The following is a 19469-nucleotide window of genomic DNA, read 5'->3' as shown; positions in this document are numbered from 1 at the left end:
GAGAGTTTGAGAAATTCATAATTCCAGAGTGAATATGTATAGACATAGACATAGAGAAAAATTATTAGGATATATATATATATATATATATGTGTGTGTGTGTATATATATGTGTGTGTGTGTGTGTGTGTGTGTATATATATATATATATATTTATATATATAAAATGCAAATTAGCTGGGACACCCGTAACAGTCACGACTTGCTCAGGAGGAGGCTGTGTGTGCAGATGGGCCCTGAGCGGAGACACAACACACCGGGGGGCCTGCCCTCGCTGGGAGATAGCACACCAACAGTCCCACCTCTGCGCATGAGCTGCAGAGGAAACACCTTTTCTTACAGCTCATTGGCTAAGCTCCTTGTACACCACTCGCAGTATTCTTGGTAACTTGGATAATAAGAATCCAAGAAGGTGATCTAGGGTTTTTCCACCTCACTCATGGAGGAAAAAACGAAGGTCTGATGCTGGAGGGGCTAAAAAATGTCATATCCTGCCCTAGCCAGTTTGACTCAATGGATAGAGCCTTGGCCTGCAGACCACAGGGTCCAGGTTTGATTCTGACCAAGGGCATGTACCTAGGTTTCAGGCTCCTCCCTGGCCAGGGCCCAGGTCAGGGCTCATACAGAAGGCAATCTATTGAAGTGATGATGTTTCTCTCTGTCTTTCCCTCTCTCTTCCACGCTCTCTAAAAATCAATGGAAAAATATCCGCAGGTGAGGATAAAAAAAAAAAAGAAAGAATGGTCATATTCTATGAAAGAGATGTCTTGAAAATGCCTAAAGAAAGTTATCATTTTTTCGTGGTGAAGGGACTGGAGTCCGTGTTGATGAAAACACCTTGGTGGCTGCAGCGGCTGGCAGTGGCAACAGCAGCGGGGTGATGGGGGTGGTGCCTTCCCCTGATCAGCTGGTCACCTCCCACAGAGGGAGGCCAGACTGTGGCTTAGGCCCGCTCCCATGGGAAGCGGGCCTAAGCTGTCAGTAGAACATCCCCTGAGGGCTCCTGGACTGTGAGAGGGGGCAGGATGGGGTGAGGGACCCCTCCCCAGTGCACGAATTTCATGCACCTGTCCTCTAGTATGATTATAACAAGCTGAAACACAATGATATTGAAACCTCTCTAAAGAAGTAGTCTGTTAACAAATCTGAGATATTCCTTAAAGGTACCTCTCCAGCTATCTATTAGTATGTGCATAGATAGGATGGGGGAAGAGGAGTGCATGGGGAAGTAATAGATTGGGTTCAGTATCTTCTTGTCACTGATTCAATAAGAATAGTTCGTTATCCATTTTATATATTGGACTTCCATTTTAAGAAAGTTTTAATAAAAAATCTTTGAAAACTGCTTCAAAAACAGTAGTTATCTGTATATTTATAAATGTATATAATCCTATATAATAAAGAGGTAATATGCAAATTAACCCTCACAACATGGCTGTCTACGACCAGGCCAGCAGGGGGTTAGTGAGGGACAACCAAATGACTGAATAACCAGGCTGCATGGGGCAACCAGGCTGGCAGGGGGTTAGTGAGGGGCAACCAAACAACTGATCAGCAGGCTGTGTGGGGCAACCAGGCCGGCGGGAGGTGGGGAAGTGGGGGGGGGGGAAGGGGTAACCAGGCTGGCGGGGGGGGAGGGCAGTTGGGGGTGACCAGGCCAGCAGGGGGGGCAGTTGGGGGTGACCAGGCCAGTGGGGGGGCAGTTAGGGGCGACCAGGCAGGCAGGCAGGTGAGCAATTAGGAGCCAGCAGTCCAGGATTGTGAGAGGGATGTCTGACTGCCGGTTTAGGCCCGATCCCTGGGATCGGGCCTAAACCGGCAGTCGGACATCCCCCAAGGGGTCCCAGATTGGAGAGGGTGTAGGCTGGGCTGAGGGGACCACCACCACCCCAGCCACCGTGCATGAATTTTGTGCACTGGGCCTCTAGTATATAATATATATGGAGAATATACATAAAATCCTGTATTGACTCCCATTTCACTAAAAGTGGAAAGCCCAGTTCCTCTAATAGCCTACAAACCCTGCACTTCCATGCTAACTGTTTCTGCTACAGTCCTCCTTGCGCTTCCTCAATACCTTCTGCCTTAGGACCTTGATGCTGACTGTTCCCTCTGCCTGGAACTCTTTTCTCCCAAATTGGCTGAATGATTAATTACTTTACCTCCTTAACATTTTTGCTCAGATGTCATCTTCTCAATGAGACCTGCCCTGAGCATTCTATTTTAAAACTACTACACTCAACCTTCTGTACTTCTAATGCCCCTTACCCTGATTTACTTATTTTTCTATAGGATTTATCACATTCTAATATATCACTTACTTACTATGATTATTGCTCGTCTGTCTCCAGACATGGCCAGTACGTAAGGTCCCTGAAAGCAGGAATCTTGGTGTATTTTTTTACTATTTTATCCCTAACATCTGAAACAGTGTCTAACTCTCAACTAATATTTGCTGAATAAATTCATTAATTGAAACAATTGTATTTGGAAATTTGACCACTCTATGTCTACCAATAAGCAAATACCTAAAGTGAGTAGGATCAAAGTTAAATATTTACACAGATATGCTGGATCTTCCAATGGAGGAGAGCAATAAACTAAACCAATAATACATTCCTAGTTTTGAAATTCTCCTTTGGTTATGTCATCAATAAAATAAAAAGGAGTTACTGTTTAATAATTTAAAAAGTATCAATCACTCTTTCTCAAAGAAATGTCCACACTGTATTAAAAAAAATGGGTATCAAACCAATCTAGAATGCAGGGACAAGAAATACCATTTATTTAACATCAATTAAACTGTCAATTTTTCTTGGTTATAATCCTGACATGTTCCCTGACAATAGTATTCTCAGGCATTACCACAGAATGGGACTCTAAGAAGCTTATAAGTTTGAATCTTCATAAGCAGTCATGACAAAGTACCTGAAATAAGCACACTGACCTACTCCATGTGAGCATTACCATGAATCTTTAAACTGTATTTTTCAACAATCATAATGAATTTGTTCTAAAATATCCTATTATTTCCAAATCCTTTATGTAAACAAAGAAAAACATGGGGAAAATGGCTGGCTGAGAATGGCCACTGCGTATAGTCAAGCAGTGCACACCTCTGGAAGTGTTATGTATGTTGTTCATGGTACATGGGTTATGATGTAAATGCACCAACAACTCGACCCATTCTCTGCCCTGGCGTTGTACAGTGATCTTTTCTCTTGGAAAAAGTAATTCAAAATTACTGAGCTAATCAATCCTAGACAGTGAAATATGAACTGATTTACATTAAAATAATATCCCCAAGACAGTTACAAGTAACTAAAAAATGGAGGTGTAAGAGACACAACTATCTTAAAATGATTCTATATGGTAAGTTACAAATCCTTGTTTAGTTGACAATAGGTTTTCTGGTAAACCTTAGAAAATTTGATACCCACATGATCTTATGGCACCCTCAAGTGGATAAATATTAAACTGACAATGTTTTTCTCTTGAGGTCTGTGATATGAAAAATAAAAAGGTGGTGGAATCCCTTCAAACAAAGACTATTAGATAAAGATATGCCAACCCTTATCAGAAGAGCTCGTAGTTTACGTTATTTCTTTAAAAATGAATATGGATTTTTGGCTGATCTAGCCATATTTTCCATTTAGTATTCTTCATTCTTCCTTGCGTAAACTCTGGGTAACCCTGAATAAGAACTTTAAACAGAATACAAATAACTACTTTAAATGGTAGCAAATGTGTAATCTAAACATTTTGCACTATGTACTTAGAAATGAAATCAAGTGTACCCATTTTAAGAAAATGTTCAAGAATATCTTTAGATGTTAACATAATATTTTTATTGATGAGAATTGTTGTTCCACTTATTTATACATTCAGTGGTCGATTCTTGTATGTGCCCTGGCCAGGGTTTTAACTTGCAACCTTGGCATATTGGGACAATGTTCTAACCAAATGAGCTATCCAACAAATTTATATTGAAATAAAACTTACTCTCAAAATTATAGTCTTTCTATATTCAGCGGTGGGAAACATCCGGCCTACAGGTCGTATAAGGCCCTGGAAATCATTTGGTCCAGCCCTGACAAGGCATTAGGGATGAGTTAATTAAATGTTTGACCAAAACAGAAGGCTAATTTTTAAGTGGTTAATCGTGTATGGCCCGGGAATGATGTTATAAATATCCAAGTGGCCCTTGGCAGAAAAAAGGTTCTCCACCCCGGTTCTATACAATAAATTTACTCTCCAGGAGCTCCGCTTGTGAAGTCTATTAAGATCACGTTGGAATCCTAACTCTACCTTTTACTAGCTAGATGACATTGATCAATTTAGTGAGATTCTCTGGGCCTGTTTCCTCAATGTCTTAAATGAGAGTATATGAGATAAGTGGTTAGGTTCTTGAGTCAATAGGTCACAATTACCTTTGAAAATCACTTGAATTACCAAAAAAAACCCAAAAAACTATATTTACTTTAGTGTACACAACACCTTAAGTAGATCTTCCAGGCACTACATTTTGAGAAATCACTTAGATAAAATGCAAAACAAAGCATTTGTTCATATGTTTAGGCATTAAAGTCATTCTAGTTTTAAGTTAACGCTAAAATAACTAACAGTGAATGGGCTATGGATGGAGGACACAATTTCAGTGCTTAATAAATCTTACTGTTTTTCTTTCTTCCGCCCTTTAGCCTATCGGGAGAGCTCCCACAGCAGTCGTTTTAGGGTGGTTATGCCTGAGACGTAGGTAGGACTTATCCGGCGAGTGTTTGAGGGGAAGAACCTTTGTAACCCCTCTGGAGTTCTCACCTGTTTGGGGCACTTGCACTTAGACGCGTCTCACTAAATTAACGGACGAATTATTATTTACCCTAGGTTAGAGCTCGGGCCATTGCGATGGAAGAATAACAGCCCGGAATTTTTAAAAAGTAAACTTGTCGCACACAGCACTACCTCGGAGCCACAGTCAGCCCTTAACGCAGGAAATGCCGCCCAATCCTTCCGGCTCCCGTAGTCGCGCTCAATTTCGCGAGACCGACGGGAGGCAATAATACTTCCGGGAGGCAACTTGGAGTGCCTGTGACGCGTGCTTCCGGCGGCTCCCGGGCTGCTTGCTCGGCCTCTGGGACCACGGGGCTCAAGTAGTGGGCACGGGGGTCGTGGAGCCCTGCACTCTCTAGCCATGGACCGCGACCTTCTGCGGCAGTCGCTGAATTACCACGGGCCGTCATTGCTGTCCTTGCTCCAAAGCGAACAGCTGGACAATCCTCACTTCCGGAGCCTCCTGGGGTCGGCGGCCGAGCCTGCCCGGGGCCCGCCGCCCCAGCAGCCCGTGCAAGGCAGGTAATGAAATCGCGGCGACGCTCCCAGAGCGGGGAGGGGACCCGGCTCGGGGCTCCGCTGCCACTGCCGGGCCGATGAGTCCAGAAGGAGCCGGAGCCTTGGAGACTGCGCTGGTGCGGGGGGCTGGATGGCGGAGGGTCCGCGCTTCTGGTGTGAGGGTCCTGCGGAATGCGGGCTGAACTTTTTTTCCCTGGTAATTGCCTAGCAGAGGTACAGATTCTTTAGCTAAAATCTCTCGGGCTTTCGTATCTGGGGCTGCGGGCATCACTCTTTTAAGTTTCCCCGCCCTCCAACAACCGACTGGCCAGTGAGGGTTAAAACTTTTTCTCGGATGATGTATGGGCTGGAATTTAGGATGAACCCGATTGGGCGATGAAAGCCTTGAGCAGATGCTCAAATAAATTAGTCTCCATAAATTTTGTTGTTTTTGTTTGAAGAAAAGAGAAGAGAGTCGACAACGCTGAAATACAAAAATTCATTTCCAAAAAGGCGGATCTGCTTTTTGCACTTTCGTGGAAATCAGATGCACCTGCAACTTCTGAAGTTAATGAGGACGGTGAAGGTGAGCTGTGTCTTAAAAATCTTTCGATTGCGGTTATTTTAACAGTATTTCATTCGGATAAAACAGAACACAAAACTATGCTTCGTAATTTTGTTAATTATTTTTTTCAGATTCTTTTGCAGTCATGCCACCTTTAGAGCAATTCATGGAAATACCTAGTATGGATCGGAGAGAGCTGTTTTTCCGAGATATTGAGCGTGGAGATATAGTGATTGGAAGAATTAGTTCCATTCGGGAATTTGGGTTTTTCATGGTGTTGATTTGTTTAGGCAGTGGCATCATGAGAGATATATCTCACTTGGAAATCACAGTAAGTTACTCATTTTACAGTCACTTGATTGCTTCTGTTTTTGAGTCGCCTCTGAAAGAATTATTGTTTGGCATATGTGGAATTTTTTTTTAATATATTTTATTGATATTTTACAGAGAGGAAGGGAGAGGGATAGAGAGCTAGAAACATCGATGAGAGAGAAACATCATCAGCTGCCTCCTGCACACCTCCCACTGGGGATGTGCCCGAAACCAAGGTACATGCCCTTGACTGGAATCGAACCCGGGACCCTTAAGTCCACAGGCTCGCGCTCTATCCACTGAGCCAAACCGGTTTCGGCTGGAATTTTTTTTTAATATCATTGATCGGCTGCCTCCTGCACGCCCCCTACAGGGGATCGAACCCACAACATAGGTATGTGTTCTTGACTGGAATCGAACCCGGAACCTTTCAGTCCACAGGCCCGATCCTCTGTCCACTGAGCCAAACCAGCTAGGGCTGCATGTGTGGAATTTAATGAACAAGCTGATCTACCAAACAAAATATAGACAAACTCAGAGAGAGCAAGCAGACAGCTCAGGTGGAGGGCCAGAGGATTGGATTGATTGAGGGGGAAGAGAGAGAGAGAACGAACGAGAGAACTCAGTGTAGTGATTGGGGGTGGGGTTGGGGGGAAGAGGACATAGAGGGGATAAAAGGTGATGGGAAAAAGAAGAGAAAGAACCTGAAAGCAATAATAAAGAGAATTATGTCTTTGCATCCAGTTGTACTTAAGTGTACCCTGCTGACAGTTTTGAGAATTAAATATTTTAATTGGAGAAAAAGTACCATTTTCTTTTTTAAAAATTCTTAGCAGTGAAAGAGTTACTCCTCCATTTCTGGTTTTGGGAGTTTTTTTGGTCTCCTTGGTTGGCAGGGGTGGGGTCCTTTTTCAAAAGTTAAAAGAGATGTCAATGGATATGGTGAGATTGATTGGTATTTGGGCTTATTTTTTTTCTAACTGAACATGTCCTTAGTATTTGGCATTACATACTTGCATATGGATAACTTAGAAATGAATTCCTGGCCTATTTGTATCTTCGCAGTAATTGAACGTGATGTATATATTATGAGATACTTTGCCCGAGATAACTAGTCCTGAATTTGAAATAATGTGTCACTTTAAAAGGTTTGATACTTGCTGTCTATCAAGGCAGATGAAAATGAAGAAAAGCAGAAGATATCACAGACTGGATAGCAGACATACACTTTAGAGAATTCACATTTCATTTTCATTGGAATTCTCACACTGGACAAATTTTTGTTTCATTTTTAACAAATGCAAAATATCTTTTTGCTTTATCATCCACACTCATATTTTGTTCCTAAAACTAATTGCAAATTTTATGGGATTTTAGTTTTTGAACTGACTCAAAAAACTTGTTTAATAGTGTTTGGACACAGAAATGACTTACAATTTAAATCCTTACTAAAATTTAGACTTTAGGATGCTAGTTAATTTTTTTAAGGTTATATCAACTATTAGCTATTTATACTTAACAAGTAGGATAAAAGAATACCCTTTTCACCAATGAATAGGAAGTCTGTTGTTTTAAAATACTTCTCATTGCAGGCTCTTTGTCCATTAAGAGATGTGCCTTCTCACAGTAACCATGGGGATCCTTTATCGTATTACCAAACTGGTGATATCATTCGAGGTGATCAATTTCATCATATTAATAGAAAAGTAACATTTGTCAGATTTTTTTAATTAATTTTGAAAATGTAGTTTAATAAGAATAGTGTGTTTGAAAGGATTTTTGTTTGTTTGCATTTTCTTGCTAATCAGCTTAGTTTTCTTATTTTTTAAGCTGGAATCAAGGATATTGACAGATATCATGAAAAGCTTGCAGTATCTCTGTATAGCTCATCTCTTCCACCGCACCTATCTGGTGTTAAATTAGGTGTAATTAGTTCTGAAGAGCTTCCTTTGTACTACAGGTAATTTTTCTACGTTAAAACAGTTTCTTGACTTAAAAAAATAGCAAATTTTGTTCAACTTCTAACAACAAAGTAAAATTTCAATTTCTCTTATTTCAAAAGTATGCTCGTATATTTTTATACCCTTAAATTTCTTCAAACTTGACAAAAGGAACCCAGTCATAATATTGCCACACTTTCATGTGCAAATTATAGTATGAGTATTTAAACCCCATGCGATAATTTTATATCTTTAACAGAAGTGGACATGCTAATTATTTTTTGTTTTCATTTTTTGTTTTTGTATTTCTTAAGGAGGAGTGTTGAACTAAATAGCAATTCTTTGGAATCCTATGACAATATCATGCAAAGTTCCTTGGGATTTGCTAATCCAGGAGTAGTTGAATTCCTCCTAGGAAAATTAGGAATAGATGAATCTAATCCACCATCTTTAATGAGAGGCCTACAAAGGTATAGTAAATCAGTATTATTCTATTAAGTGATAAGGTATTGAATGGTACGGAGCTCCAAAGTGGCATAACTGAGGGACATATTCAACTATACTAAGCCTAGTGGCAGCAAATATGACAAAGGTTGAATGAACTAGGTGATCCTGTCTCCTTCTGGAACTAAGACTATTATCAGTAATTAGAATTGTACCAGGTGACCAAATAGAGAAAGATTTAGAACATTTATAAGAATTTTTTTTACCATAAAGAAAAATAATGTTTAAGAATAATAGTCATTCCTGAGAGTTCAAGAAATTTTTTTTTGTAAATGGAATACAAATTTCTTGCTTGAAATTCACTTTTTCAGTGTTGTGTTTTTATTATCTGTCAGGCAGTAAACTATAATTACAAAAAAAGTATTTATTTGACTTTTTTTTTTTTAATAGCAAAAATTTCTCTGAAGACGATTTTGCTTCTGCATTAAGAAAGAAACAGTCTGCATCTTGGGCTTTAAAATGGTATGGAGACTTTGTCTTTCAACAATTGAATTATCTGGCATAAAAGGTTAGGGTAAGGGAAGGAGTTCTTATGTCATCATTAAGACCAAGTTTGTTTATAAATGAATTAAAGTGGTTTTTGACATTAGCTTTCTTATAGGTGTAAATGTTGTTATGTTGTAAACTTAATAGACTTAAGTTTTAGCCAACATCATAATTTTTTTTCAAAAGGAATTAGTATAGTGATATCTAGGTTTCCTAAAATTTGTTACAAAACTATCCAACAGCAGAATGCTTTTAGGTATTTGGAGAGTATGGAAGACTAAATATTAGCCAAATTTGACTTGCTTTAAAATTTTACCCATGCTAACATTTCGTTTTGATATTCTGTGAAATGCTTGTGATACTTTACAACTATCTTTTTAGTGTGAAGATTGGAGTTGATTATTTTAAAGTTGGGCGCCACGTGGATGCTATGAATGAATACAATAAGGCTCTGGAAATAGACAAACAAAATGTGGAAGCTTTGGTAGCTCGTGGAGCATTGTAAGTGGATTGTGGGTTTTATGGAATATTTACAAGGTGAATGAGCATAAGATTTATACATAGCCCACAAGATAAATTTCTTACTTTGTTTCATATCTCCAGATATGCAACAAAAGGAAGTCTGAACAAAGCGATAGAAGATTTTGAACTTGCATTGGAAAACTGTCCAACTCACAGGAATGCAAGAAAATACCTCTGCCAGACACTTGTAGAAAGAGGAGGACAGTAAGTGTCAGACTTTGTTCAATAGTATAGGTCCACTGTTCAACCAACTACTATAAGTTCTTTAACTTAACATAAGGAAATAGCATCTTTAATTGAATTCAGACCATTCTTAGTTTCGATTTTGGTTGACAGTGTTTTGTTTTTTTTTTAATATATTTGTATTGACTTCAGAGAGGAAGGAAGAGGGAGAGAGAGATAGAAACATCCACGATGAGAGAGAATCATAGATCGGCTGCCTCCTGCAAGTCCCCCACTGGGGATTGAGCCCACAAACCCGGCATGTGCCCTTGACTGGAATTGAACCTGGGACCTTTCAGTTCGCAGGCCAACGCTCTATCCACTGAGCCAAACCAGCTAGGGCTGACAATGTTTTTTAAGTATAGTCCTCTTTAAATTTTCTAGTCATTTTTTTCTTATTACTGGGATTCTAATTGGATATATTTTAGTGATTTGAATTTATTGTCCTAAATGCCTGTTCTCGTTACATAGAAATGTAAATGTAAAGGTACAAGAAATTAGGTAAATATTCTTTTCCTGGACATACACTAGAAATTTTAATAGAATTTAATTTCTAATTCATTTCATCATTTTAGTAGAAAAATACCAGAAATATGAATTGAGAGTTCCTGTTGTTAATTATGAATAAGGTTTCACTGTTATATTCAGTTTATTGCTCTACTCTGTCCAGTAAAATCCACAAAATCCAGATTAAATGGAAGAGCAAATTAAGAACAAACCCTATATCTTATGTCACTCTTCTGAGATGCATTGTAAATATTTAAGGACTAATAGACTGGTCTAATTTATAAAATATTTTGAAGGAATATATGTTAAGTATAAGTAATTTGCTAACAACTTTAATAATTTTAAAAGTTCATAATTAATAGCATTTTTTGCTATTAGTTTTTTTTTTAAGTAGAATTATCTGTTTTCTCTTTAATGAATTTGCCTGATCATTCCAGTTTGTATGATCATACCAGAATTCCAAATTGAGATTTTTGCAGTATTTGTTAACTCATGTGAACTTCTACTTAGATCCAAGTGATTGGAGCAGCTTTTTACTTTCTCACTAGGTAGATAGCTAGTACCTACTTAGGTGTGGTTATCTTGTTACCCATATGTTGGTGTCTTTTAACTAAGTGAGTGGCAACACCACCTATCCAGTTACCATAAGCCATAATGTTGATCATCTTTGACTGGTCCCTTCCCACATTCCATCTGTCACAAAAGTTATCCCATTGAAGCCATTGGGAATTTCTTAATTTGTTTTACAGTAATTACTTTTTCCTGTTTTGAAAACTGAAAATATATTGCAAAGTCCTTTCACTGCTTTATAACCAAATTTTCTAATTCTGATTTTTCATAGCATAGACTTTTGAGCGTCAACTGATAATGATCCTATCTACAGACTAGTTGTGATATACATGTATGTGTTGGTATTTCCAACTTAACAGGGAAAATATTTCTGTGGAAAGGAAAATTCTTCATAAACTGCTAGCAAAAGCCAGCCAATGTAATTCTGTGGTAAAGGTCAAGATCGTACTATATTTATAGATCATGCATTATACTAAAATGCCAATGCTGGGCCCGCAGCATAGCTTTAGTTACCAGTAATGGATTCCTATTTGTTTGTTTGTTTTACTTGGGGGTTTATTTTGTTTTTCAAACTGAAATATAACTCATTTAATATGTTACTTTCAGGTGTACAAAGTAATGGTTTAAAATATAGGGTGGGGCAAAGGTAGGTTTACAGTTGTGAGTACACAAAACAGAGTTATTTGTGCATTATTATTTGTTAATTATTTTTTATAGAATGACTGTAAACCTACTTTTGCCCACCTTGTATGTATGTATTGCAAAGTAATTACCACAATAAGTCTGGTTAACATTCATCACCACACATAATTACAAATATTTTCTTTTTATTGTGGTGAGAACTATTAAGATTTCTCTTGCCCTAACCGGTTTGGCTCAGTGGATAGAGCATCGGCCTGCAGACTGAAAGGTCCCAGGTTCGATTCCGGTCAAGGGCATGTACCTTGGTTGCGGGCACATCCCCAGTAGGGGGTGTGCAGGAGGCAACTGATCGCTGTTTCTCTCTCATCGATGTTTCTAACTCTCTATCCCTCTCCTTTCCTCTCTGTAAAAAATCAATAAAATATATTTTAAAAAAAAAAGATTTCTCTTAGCAGCTTTTAAATATACAATACAGTTTTATAAACTGTAGTCACCATGTTGTACATTACATTTTCAAGTCTTATTTAATCTTTTTTTTTTTTTTTTAATATATTTTATTGATTTTTTACAGAGAGGAAGGAAGAGGGATAGATAGTCAGAAACATCGATGAGAGAGAAACATCGATCAGCTGCCTCCTGCACACCTCCCACTGGGGATGTGCCCGCAACCAAGTTACATGCCCTTGACCGGAATCGAACCTGGGACCCCTCAGTCCGCAGGCTGACGCTCTGTCCACTGAGCCAAACCGGTTTTGGCTTAATCTTTTTTTTTAATATATTTTATTGATTTGTTACAGAGAGGAAGGAAGAGGGATAGAGAGTTAGAAACATTGATGGGAGAGAAACATCGATCAGCTGCCTCTTGCACACCTCCTACTGGGGATGTGCCCGCAACCAAGGTTGCGGAATCGAACCTGGGACCCTTCAGTCTGCAGGCCGACGCCCTATCCACTGAGCCAAACCGGTTAGGGCTGGATCTTTTGCTTTCTCTTAGACCATTGGTCGACAAACTCATTAGTCAACAGAGCCAAATATCAACAGTACAACGATTGAAATTTCTTTTTTTTTTTTTATTAAGGTATTATATGTGTACATATCTTACCATTGCCCCCCCCCCACCCCACTCCCATACATGCCCTCACCCCCCCCCCCCAATGTTTTGCATTCGTTGGTTACTCTTAATATGCATGCATATAAGTCCTTCAGTTGATCTCTTATTTCCCCCACCTCTCCCTAACCTTACCGCGGTAATTAGACAGTCTGTTTGATGCTTCACTGCCTCTGTATCTATCTCTTTGTTCATCCGTTTATAATGTTTTTCATTATCCCCAAATGAGTGAGATCATGTGGTATTTTTCTTTCATTGACTGGCTTATTTCACTTAGCATAATGTTCTCTAATTCCATCCAGGTGCCTACAAATGGTAGTAATTCCTTCTTTTTTATGGCAGCATAGTATTCCATTGTGTAGATGTACCATAGTTTTCTGATCCAGTCATCTGCTGACAGGCACCTAGGCTGTTTCCAAATCTTAGCTATGGTAAATTGTGCTGCTATGAACATAGGGGTGCATATATCCTTTCTGATTGGTGTTTCTAGTTTCTTAGGATATATTCCTAGGAGTGGGCTTACTGGGTCAAATGGGAGTTCCATTTTCAGTTTTTTGAGGAAACTCCATACTGTTCTCCACAGTGGCTGCACCAGTCTGCATCCCCACCAGCAGTGCATGAGGGTTCCTTTTTCTCCACATCCTCGCCAGCACTTGTCGTTTGTTGATTTGTTGATGATAGCCATTCTGACAGGTGTGAGATGGTACCACATTGTCGTTTTGATTTGCATCTCTCGGATAATTAGTGACTTTGAGCATGTTTTCATGTGTCTCTTGGCCTTCCTTCTGTCTTCTTTCGAAAAGATTCTATTTAGGTCCGTTGCCCATTTTTTTATTGGATCATTTATCTTCCTTTTATTAAGACTTATTTAATCTTTTAACCACTTTCACCCATTTCACTCACCCCCCCCCCCCCCCCAACCGTACCCCTAGCAACCACCAATCTGTTCCCTATATCTGTGAGTTTGGTTTCATTTTGTTCTGTTTTATATAGTTTTACATGGTCTCTTTACAAAAAAAAAAAATAGTCAAAAGCTATGGTTTAGATATTCAATTTGGAAACTAAGTTGCTAAAAACACTTTTTTCCTAATAAGTTCTCTCATATAAGCCCTAGACCTGTATGCATATTTGAGGACTTTTTATTTTTACAAAAAAAGCTAAATCTTCTTCTCAAATTTAGGTTAGAAGAAGAAGAAAAATTTTTAAATGCTGAAAGTTACTATAAGAAAGCTTTGGATTTGGATGACACTTTTAAAGATGCAGAGGATGCTTTGCAGAAACTTCATAAATATATGCAGGTGATTCTTTATTTCCTCTTAGAAATTTAGTGATATTTGAAACTAATGCCAAAACTTAACTTTCTTCTGTGGAAAATTATTCTAGATTACTTAAGGCATTATGAAAAGTTTCTTTCTAGATACAGCTTTTCCTAATTAGTTTTGACATTGCTTCATAATGCCTCTTCTTCCTTTATTTGTTAGTACTCAAAAGTAAAAATAGCCCTATAAGAAAATTCTAATTGCCTAAATTTGGTGTGTAGTTTTGAGTACTATCCTTGTAGTGAGCTTTCCTGGTGGTTACAAAATTCACTGATGTTACGGTAATTGAGCTAATTCTAAAAATCTTTTTGAGAGATATTTTAAACTGTCTTTTCCTGTAATACTGATGATGATGTTTTCTCATGCATTTTTTTCTGAATTGGACCGTTGTTGCTGTGTCTGTGACATCTGGTGCTGCTCATCCCCATCCTCAAACTGGAAAATGATTTCTTATGTAATCATGCGTCCAACTGGGCTGTGCTATTTTTTAAATGGTTTGTATTTGAACATGGTGATTCCTCCCTCAATTCACCTAAATGGAATGTATTTGAATTTTATTTCTACAATCTGTGTCCTGTTATAAATTTTGAAATAACTTACTTTTTCCCTGTCTTGCACTCTGGGTTATGGGTACTAATGCAATGGCTTCCCCTTTTTTCATGGAATACCAACTGCAATATGGTCCTCAATACTGTTCTGGCTATTCCAATGATTGATGCCAAACACCTGTATGATTAATTTTTATGTGTTAAAAATACTTGTTTACTGCTGGATATGTGGTGATTTTGGTATACCACATTTGTTTTCTGGTGGGGGGTGGTTTTTTGAAAACTGGGTTTTAAACATTCTTCTATTTTTAACGTGTGGTTTTTTCCGATATCTGGGTTCTAAAAGAAATCTTTGGAATTACGAGAAAAACAAGCTGAAAAGGAAGAAAAGCAGAAAACAAAGAAAATAGAAACAAGTGCAGAAAAGTTGCGTAAGCTCTTAAAAGAGGAGAAAAGGTAAACTGTAACATTCAGTATTTTTTTACTTAAAGCAACTACTGAGTTGAACCACAGTGCCATGTGAAGGTAAAGTAAGTAAAAATATAAAAGTATTTCAAATCATAACCAGTTATTCTTAGCAATTATGAGTACCAGAAATTTTTCTGAGAGATTAAGGAAAGTGGAATTTTAAGGCTAGAAATCTGAGGGTGTAAAAAAGAATTACTGTAACCTTAAATTTGAAATACATAATGTTATTTTAATTATCTGTATTTTAGGGAGAAATGTTTTAGAAATAGAGCAGTGGTCTCAACTGGGGGCAGTTTTGTCCAAGGGACGTTTCTGGTTGTGATACTGGTGGAGTGCTATTGGCATCTAGTGGGCAGAAGTCAAGGGTGCTGCTAGATATCCTATAGTGGTGGTATAGGACCCCTCCATCCCTACACTGCCACCCTACACTTCCAATAAAATGTCAGTAGTGTTGCGGTAGAGAGTTTATCTATGCTTTAGAGGTGGTTAGATATAAAATTTTAATTCCTTTACGTGTTCAGCTGGTCTTGTTTTTAAGGTAATGTTGGAAATGTCACTGTGTCTAACAGAAATGGATTTGCTTAGAGTGACAACTGTCTACACAAGTATTTTTTCCCCCAAAAGTAGTGCTTGCTGCTGGTACAAGTGGATCTTAGAGTAACTAATATTACTATTATTGCTTATCTAAGCCACAGCTTTTATGAAGTTTTTAAGGGGAACAAAATAGAACTAAAAGCTTTATGGATAATTAAGAAACATTTTTGTACTTAACATCTGATGAATTAACTACTTTTTTAGGCTAAAGAAAAAAAGAAGAAAATCAACTTCTTCCTCTTCAAGTGTTTCTTCTGGTGATGAATCAGTTTCTTCATCATCATCCTCTTCCTCTTCAGGTCACAAAAAGCATAAGAAACATAGGAGGAATCGTTCAGAGTCTTCTCGAAGTTCCAAAAGGCATTCAGTTAAGGCATCCTCAAATCAGATAGATGAGAATAGGAAAGATGAGTACTTCCCAGTTCCAGCCAATACTTCAGCGTCTTTTCTTAACCAAAGACAAGAAGTGGAAAAACTACTGGAAAAGCAAGATAGGGTACCATATCAGAAGAAGCAGGTAAAAGAGAAAGATAGATGCCCCGTCTCTTCATCTTCAGTTGAAATTCCGGATGATTTTGGAGGTAGGTCTGAAGATCCAAGAGATTTTTACAATAGCTATAAAACTCAGGGAGGTAGTAGCAAAACAGAAAAGTCATATAGATATGAAAGACATTTTTCCAATAGAAGGGATTCCTCAGATTCCTTCTCTAGGAATCCAGAAAACAAGTTAAAAAATTATGGTTATAGAAAATTTGAAAAAGACACAGATGGAAGAAAAGAGCACTATAGAAAGTGGGAGCCAGGTTCCATGAAGTATTCCACTTCCCCAGCAAGCTCTGACTACTCTTCTAAGTCAGTTGAAAAATATAAAAAATGTAATTATTCTGGATCACGTGATTGCAATAGACATGAGCAAAGATACCCATTAAGTAAAAGTCATAGAGAATATGAAAAAGAGGCTAATTATGAGGACAGTATTAAACCAGAGGCTCCAGAAGAAGAAGAGCTAAGTAGCAAGGAGCATTCAGAAAGTGGAGCTAAAAAAAATTTACCTCAGAACTTACTCAATATATTTAATCAGATAGCTGCATTTGAGAAAGAAAAAGGAAATAAGCAAAAAAAATAATATGCCAAGGGAATCGGCACTGTTTTACTAAAGGCTGTTAATAAAAGGTCTTTTAATCATAACAGTCCAGTGTAGAAATCGCTGCTCCTAAAATTATTTTTTTTGTAGAGATTGCAGAAAGCAAATGCTTTTTTTAAAAAAAGTTTTACATTCGTTATCATTTAATCTTTATAACAATTTTCTTTCCAGCAAATGCTTTCAAGCTATTGTGAAACTATCTTTTAGTTGTAGGTCCCCTTTCACAGCTTGATTTGCAGACATTTCATTAATATGTTTATGTATAGTATTCCTTACTCTGATTTAAACTTCAGTTAAAGATAATTCTCAAAGTATTGTTTCTTCATTGTATTTTGGGGTAGGAGAATTCCTTGGGTCTCCCTTATCCTGCTGTTTGAAAGAAAATTAAATTTGTGCACTGAACACCTGGGTTTTTTCATCAAAAATTATTTCATTCTCTTTTCTCTTAAAGCCCTCAACTTTTGAAAGAGATATGTTCTTTAAATACTATTTTATATTTACCATTTGTTTAAATATTAAATTTTTACATAACTGTTGTTTTAAAATGGTAGGCAGATTATCTGTCTTGACTAATTGGCCTCTAAAGCCTGATTCAATTACAAGAGACTTGTGTGCCAGCTTAACAAGTTCCTTAGGAATAAAGCCATGAACATGAAATAGGGACCCATTTTTCTTATTTCTATCTGTCTGTCTACCTACCTACCTTATTGCTTAGTAGTATAGCCCTAAGAAATTTTTTCACTTCATTTGTCAAGACTTTAGAGGCTATGTTCCAGGCAAGAATAGATCAGGATAGAAAAGAGTCCTTCTAGCAAAAAAAAGATAGCAGTGACTCGAGAAGTACAGTATAAATCTGGTTTTCTCTAGAAATAAGAAACTCCTAGTATTGCAGATGTCCGTTTTGTAACCTACAGCATATTTTTAAATAGGCTAGAGCTGGCCTGCGGTTCTGTTTTTCTTCCTTGACACCTCCTCTCCCCTGATGCTTTCCCGGTGCCTCTTTTCTCAGGGTCTGAATAAGACTAGGCCAACAGAGCTTGGATTTACTCAGAATAAATTCCAGGAACTAGACCTGAAGAAGGGACTTGGATTGTAAGGATCCTCCCCAAATTATTGAAAAGAGTATATTTATTAGGGAGACAGAGATAGGAGTCATAGTGTTGCACTTAAAATGGCCTTTACAATCTTCCCAATTTAAGATTCTAGACACTAAATGATAATGGACTTTCAAGACTATCACTCATGATGACTCTGGATGGATGGGTTGGGAAATAGCTGAGCATCCATCTATAAAGGTCTAAAAATGATTGAGGAAGGAGACACTTTCATTCCTTGTTCTGTCTCACCATTCTCACCAACAGTAAAATACCAAAACTTTTAAGTATAACTAACAGGGTGTGTGCTATTTGTGACCTTCAGATTTTAGTGATGGGAATTTTACATACACCATTTTTATATAATAAAATTGTCTTGAGCGTCACCATCAACAAGCACTGTAATTTTCCAAAGCATCATTGTGGCTTAAACTTACATTTAGGTACCAAAAAAAAAATTAGGGTTAGTACCTTGTACAATAGCCTGCCTAAATTTAGAAGTTCCATCTTCCCCAGAGCTTCTCTCCTTGGACATATTACACTTAAGCAGAGTACACACTCCATTTTCTAAGGATGTGTTCAGGAAACCCATCATAGTAAAAAATATTGGGGGTATACTTGTCAAGAATCCCTAATGATATCTTAAGTTTTTTTCCATAACATCATGTCTATAGTTTATACACACACAGGCTATGTCTTGGTTTCCATAATAAATGATAAGTCGACTTTCTTATAATAGGTGGATGTTAAGATAACTTCAGATGTGGAGATAATGAGGTTAGCGTTAATCCCTTGTCTCATCAATTAGCATTATTTTATTACACTGAAGTTGGAACTGTTATTTTCATAGTTAAATGTAGACTTCTATTCTGGCCAGAGAGCCTAACCATTCCACAAATGGTGTGCTAGGTTCTGGGTGGTAACTCAATGGATAGAAGTTACTGTGCAGTTCCTATGTCAGGCCATGTGCATTTTATATATATTCAGTTATTTCAGTGAATGTTTTATGTAGGTAACTGTTACTGTCCCTATATTACAAATGAAAGAAGCATAGAGAACTAACTTTTCCAAGGTCACAGAGCTAGTAAGATACAATCCCTACCTTCATAGAACAGTATGTAATATTTCAAGTTCCAAGTAATTTACAAAGTAATATAAGGCAGAGAATAAGAACAAAGTGACTATAAGATTAATCAGTTTTTTAGGACTTATTAAATAAAATCTCACACGTTAGAATAATGTTTCAGCCAAACATTTAATATCACTACTGCCTTTCAAGAAACTGCAAATGACAGTTCTAAACAATGACAATTATAAATATTAATATTGTTTAATGTGTTTGACTTCTTTCAAGATCACAGTAGACTGATTCCTAAAAATGTGAGCTGCATTTTTATTGATATGCATTGTTTCTCTTTCCTAGCAATTGCTTTCTTGGTGGAGGGGTGAGGGTAATGCTATATCTTGGTTAACACTTTGTAAATTATATCAAAGAAGAAACTAACATTTCTCCCCCAAAAGTCTGGGAAGTATATTTCTTTGAATAAAGAAAACTTAATTTCAGGATCTTCTAAGATAAGTGAAAATTTTAATAGT

At 37.6% G+C, this 19469-nt stretch overlaps 1 protein-coding gene across 2 annotated transcripts; it reads left to right on the top strand.

Annotated features, from left to right (window-relative positions):
- Positions 1 to 5061: 5061 nt before the first annotated feature.
- TTC14 (tetratricopeptide repeat domain 14) lies at positions 5062 to 19436 on the top strand. Of its 2 annotated transcripts, none has more exons than XR_013959933.1 (12): positions 5062 to 5352; positions 5790 to 5914; positions 6025 to 6224; positions 7798 to 7882; positions 8036 to 8165; positions 8460 to 8615; positions 9040 to 9111; positions 9517 to 9636; positions 9739 to 9861; positions 13887 to 14519; positions 14920 to 15029; positions 15840 to 19436. XR_013959933.1 is itself a non-coding variant. In XM_080656182.1 (12 exons), the coding sequence occupies exons 1-12, from the start codon at positions 5192 to 5194 to the stop codon at positions 16759 to 16761; spliced, it is 2322 nt and encodes a 773-aa protein (XP_080512308.1). In that variant the 5' UTR covers positions 5062 to 5191; the 3' UTR covers positions 16762 to 19436. The 2 variants fall into 2 exon arrangements, 1 of the variants encoding a protein (XP_080512308.1); XM_080656182.1 differs by having other exon boundaries at positions 13887 to 14004.
- The last annotated feature ends 33 nt before the right edge of the window (positions 19437 to 19469 follow it).

Source organism: Plecotus auritus (genome assembly GCF_963455305.1).
Source record: "Plecotus auritus genome assembly, chromosome: 2".
NCBI lineage: Eukaryota > Metazoa > Chordata > Mammalia > Chiroptera > Vespertilionidae > Plecotus > Plecotus auritus.
This window is presented reverse-complemented; position numbering and strand designations above follow the sequence as displayed.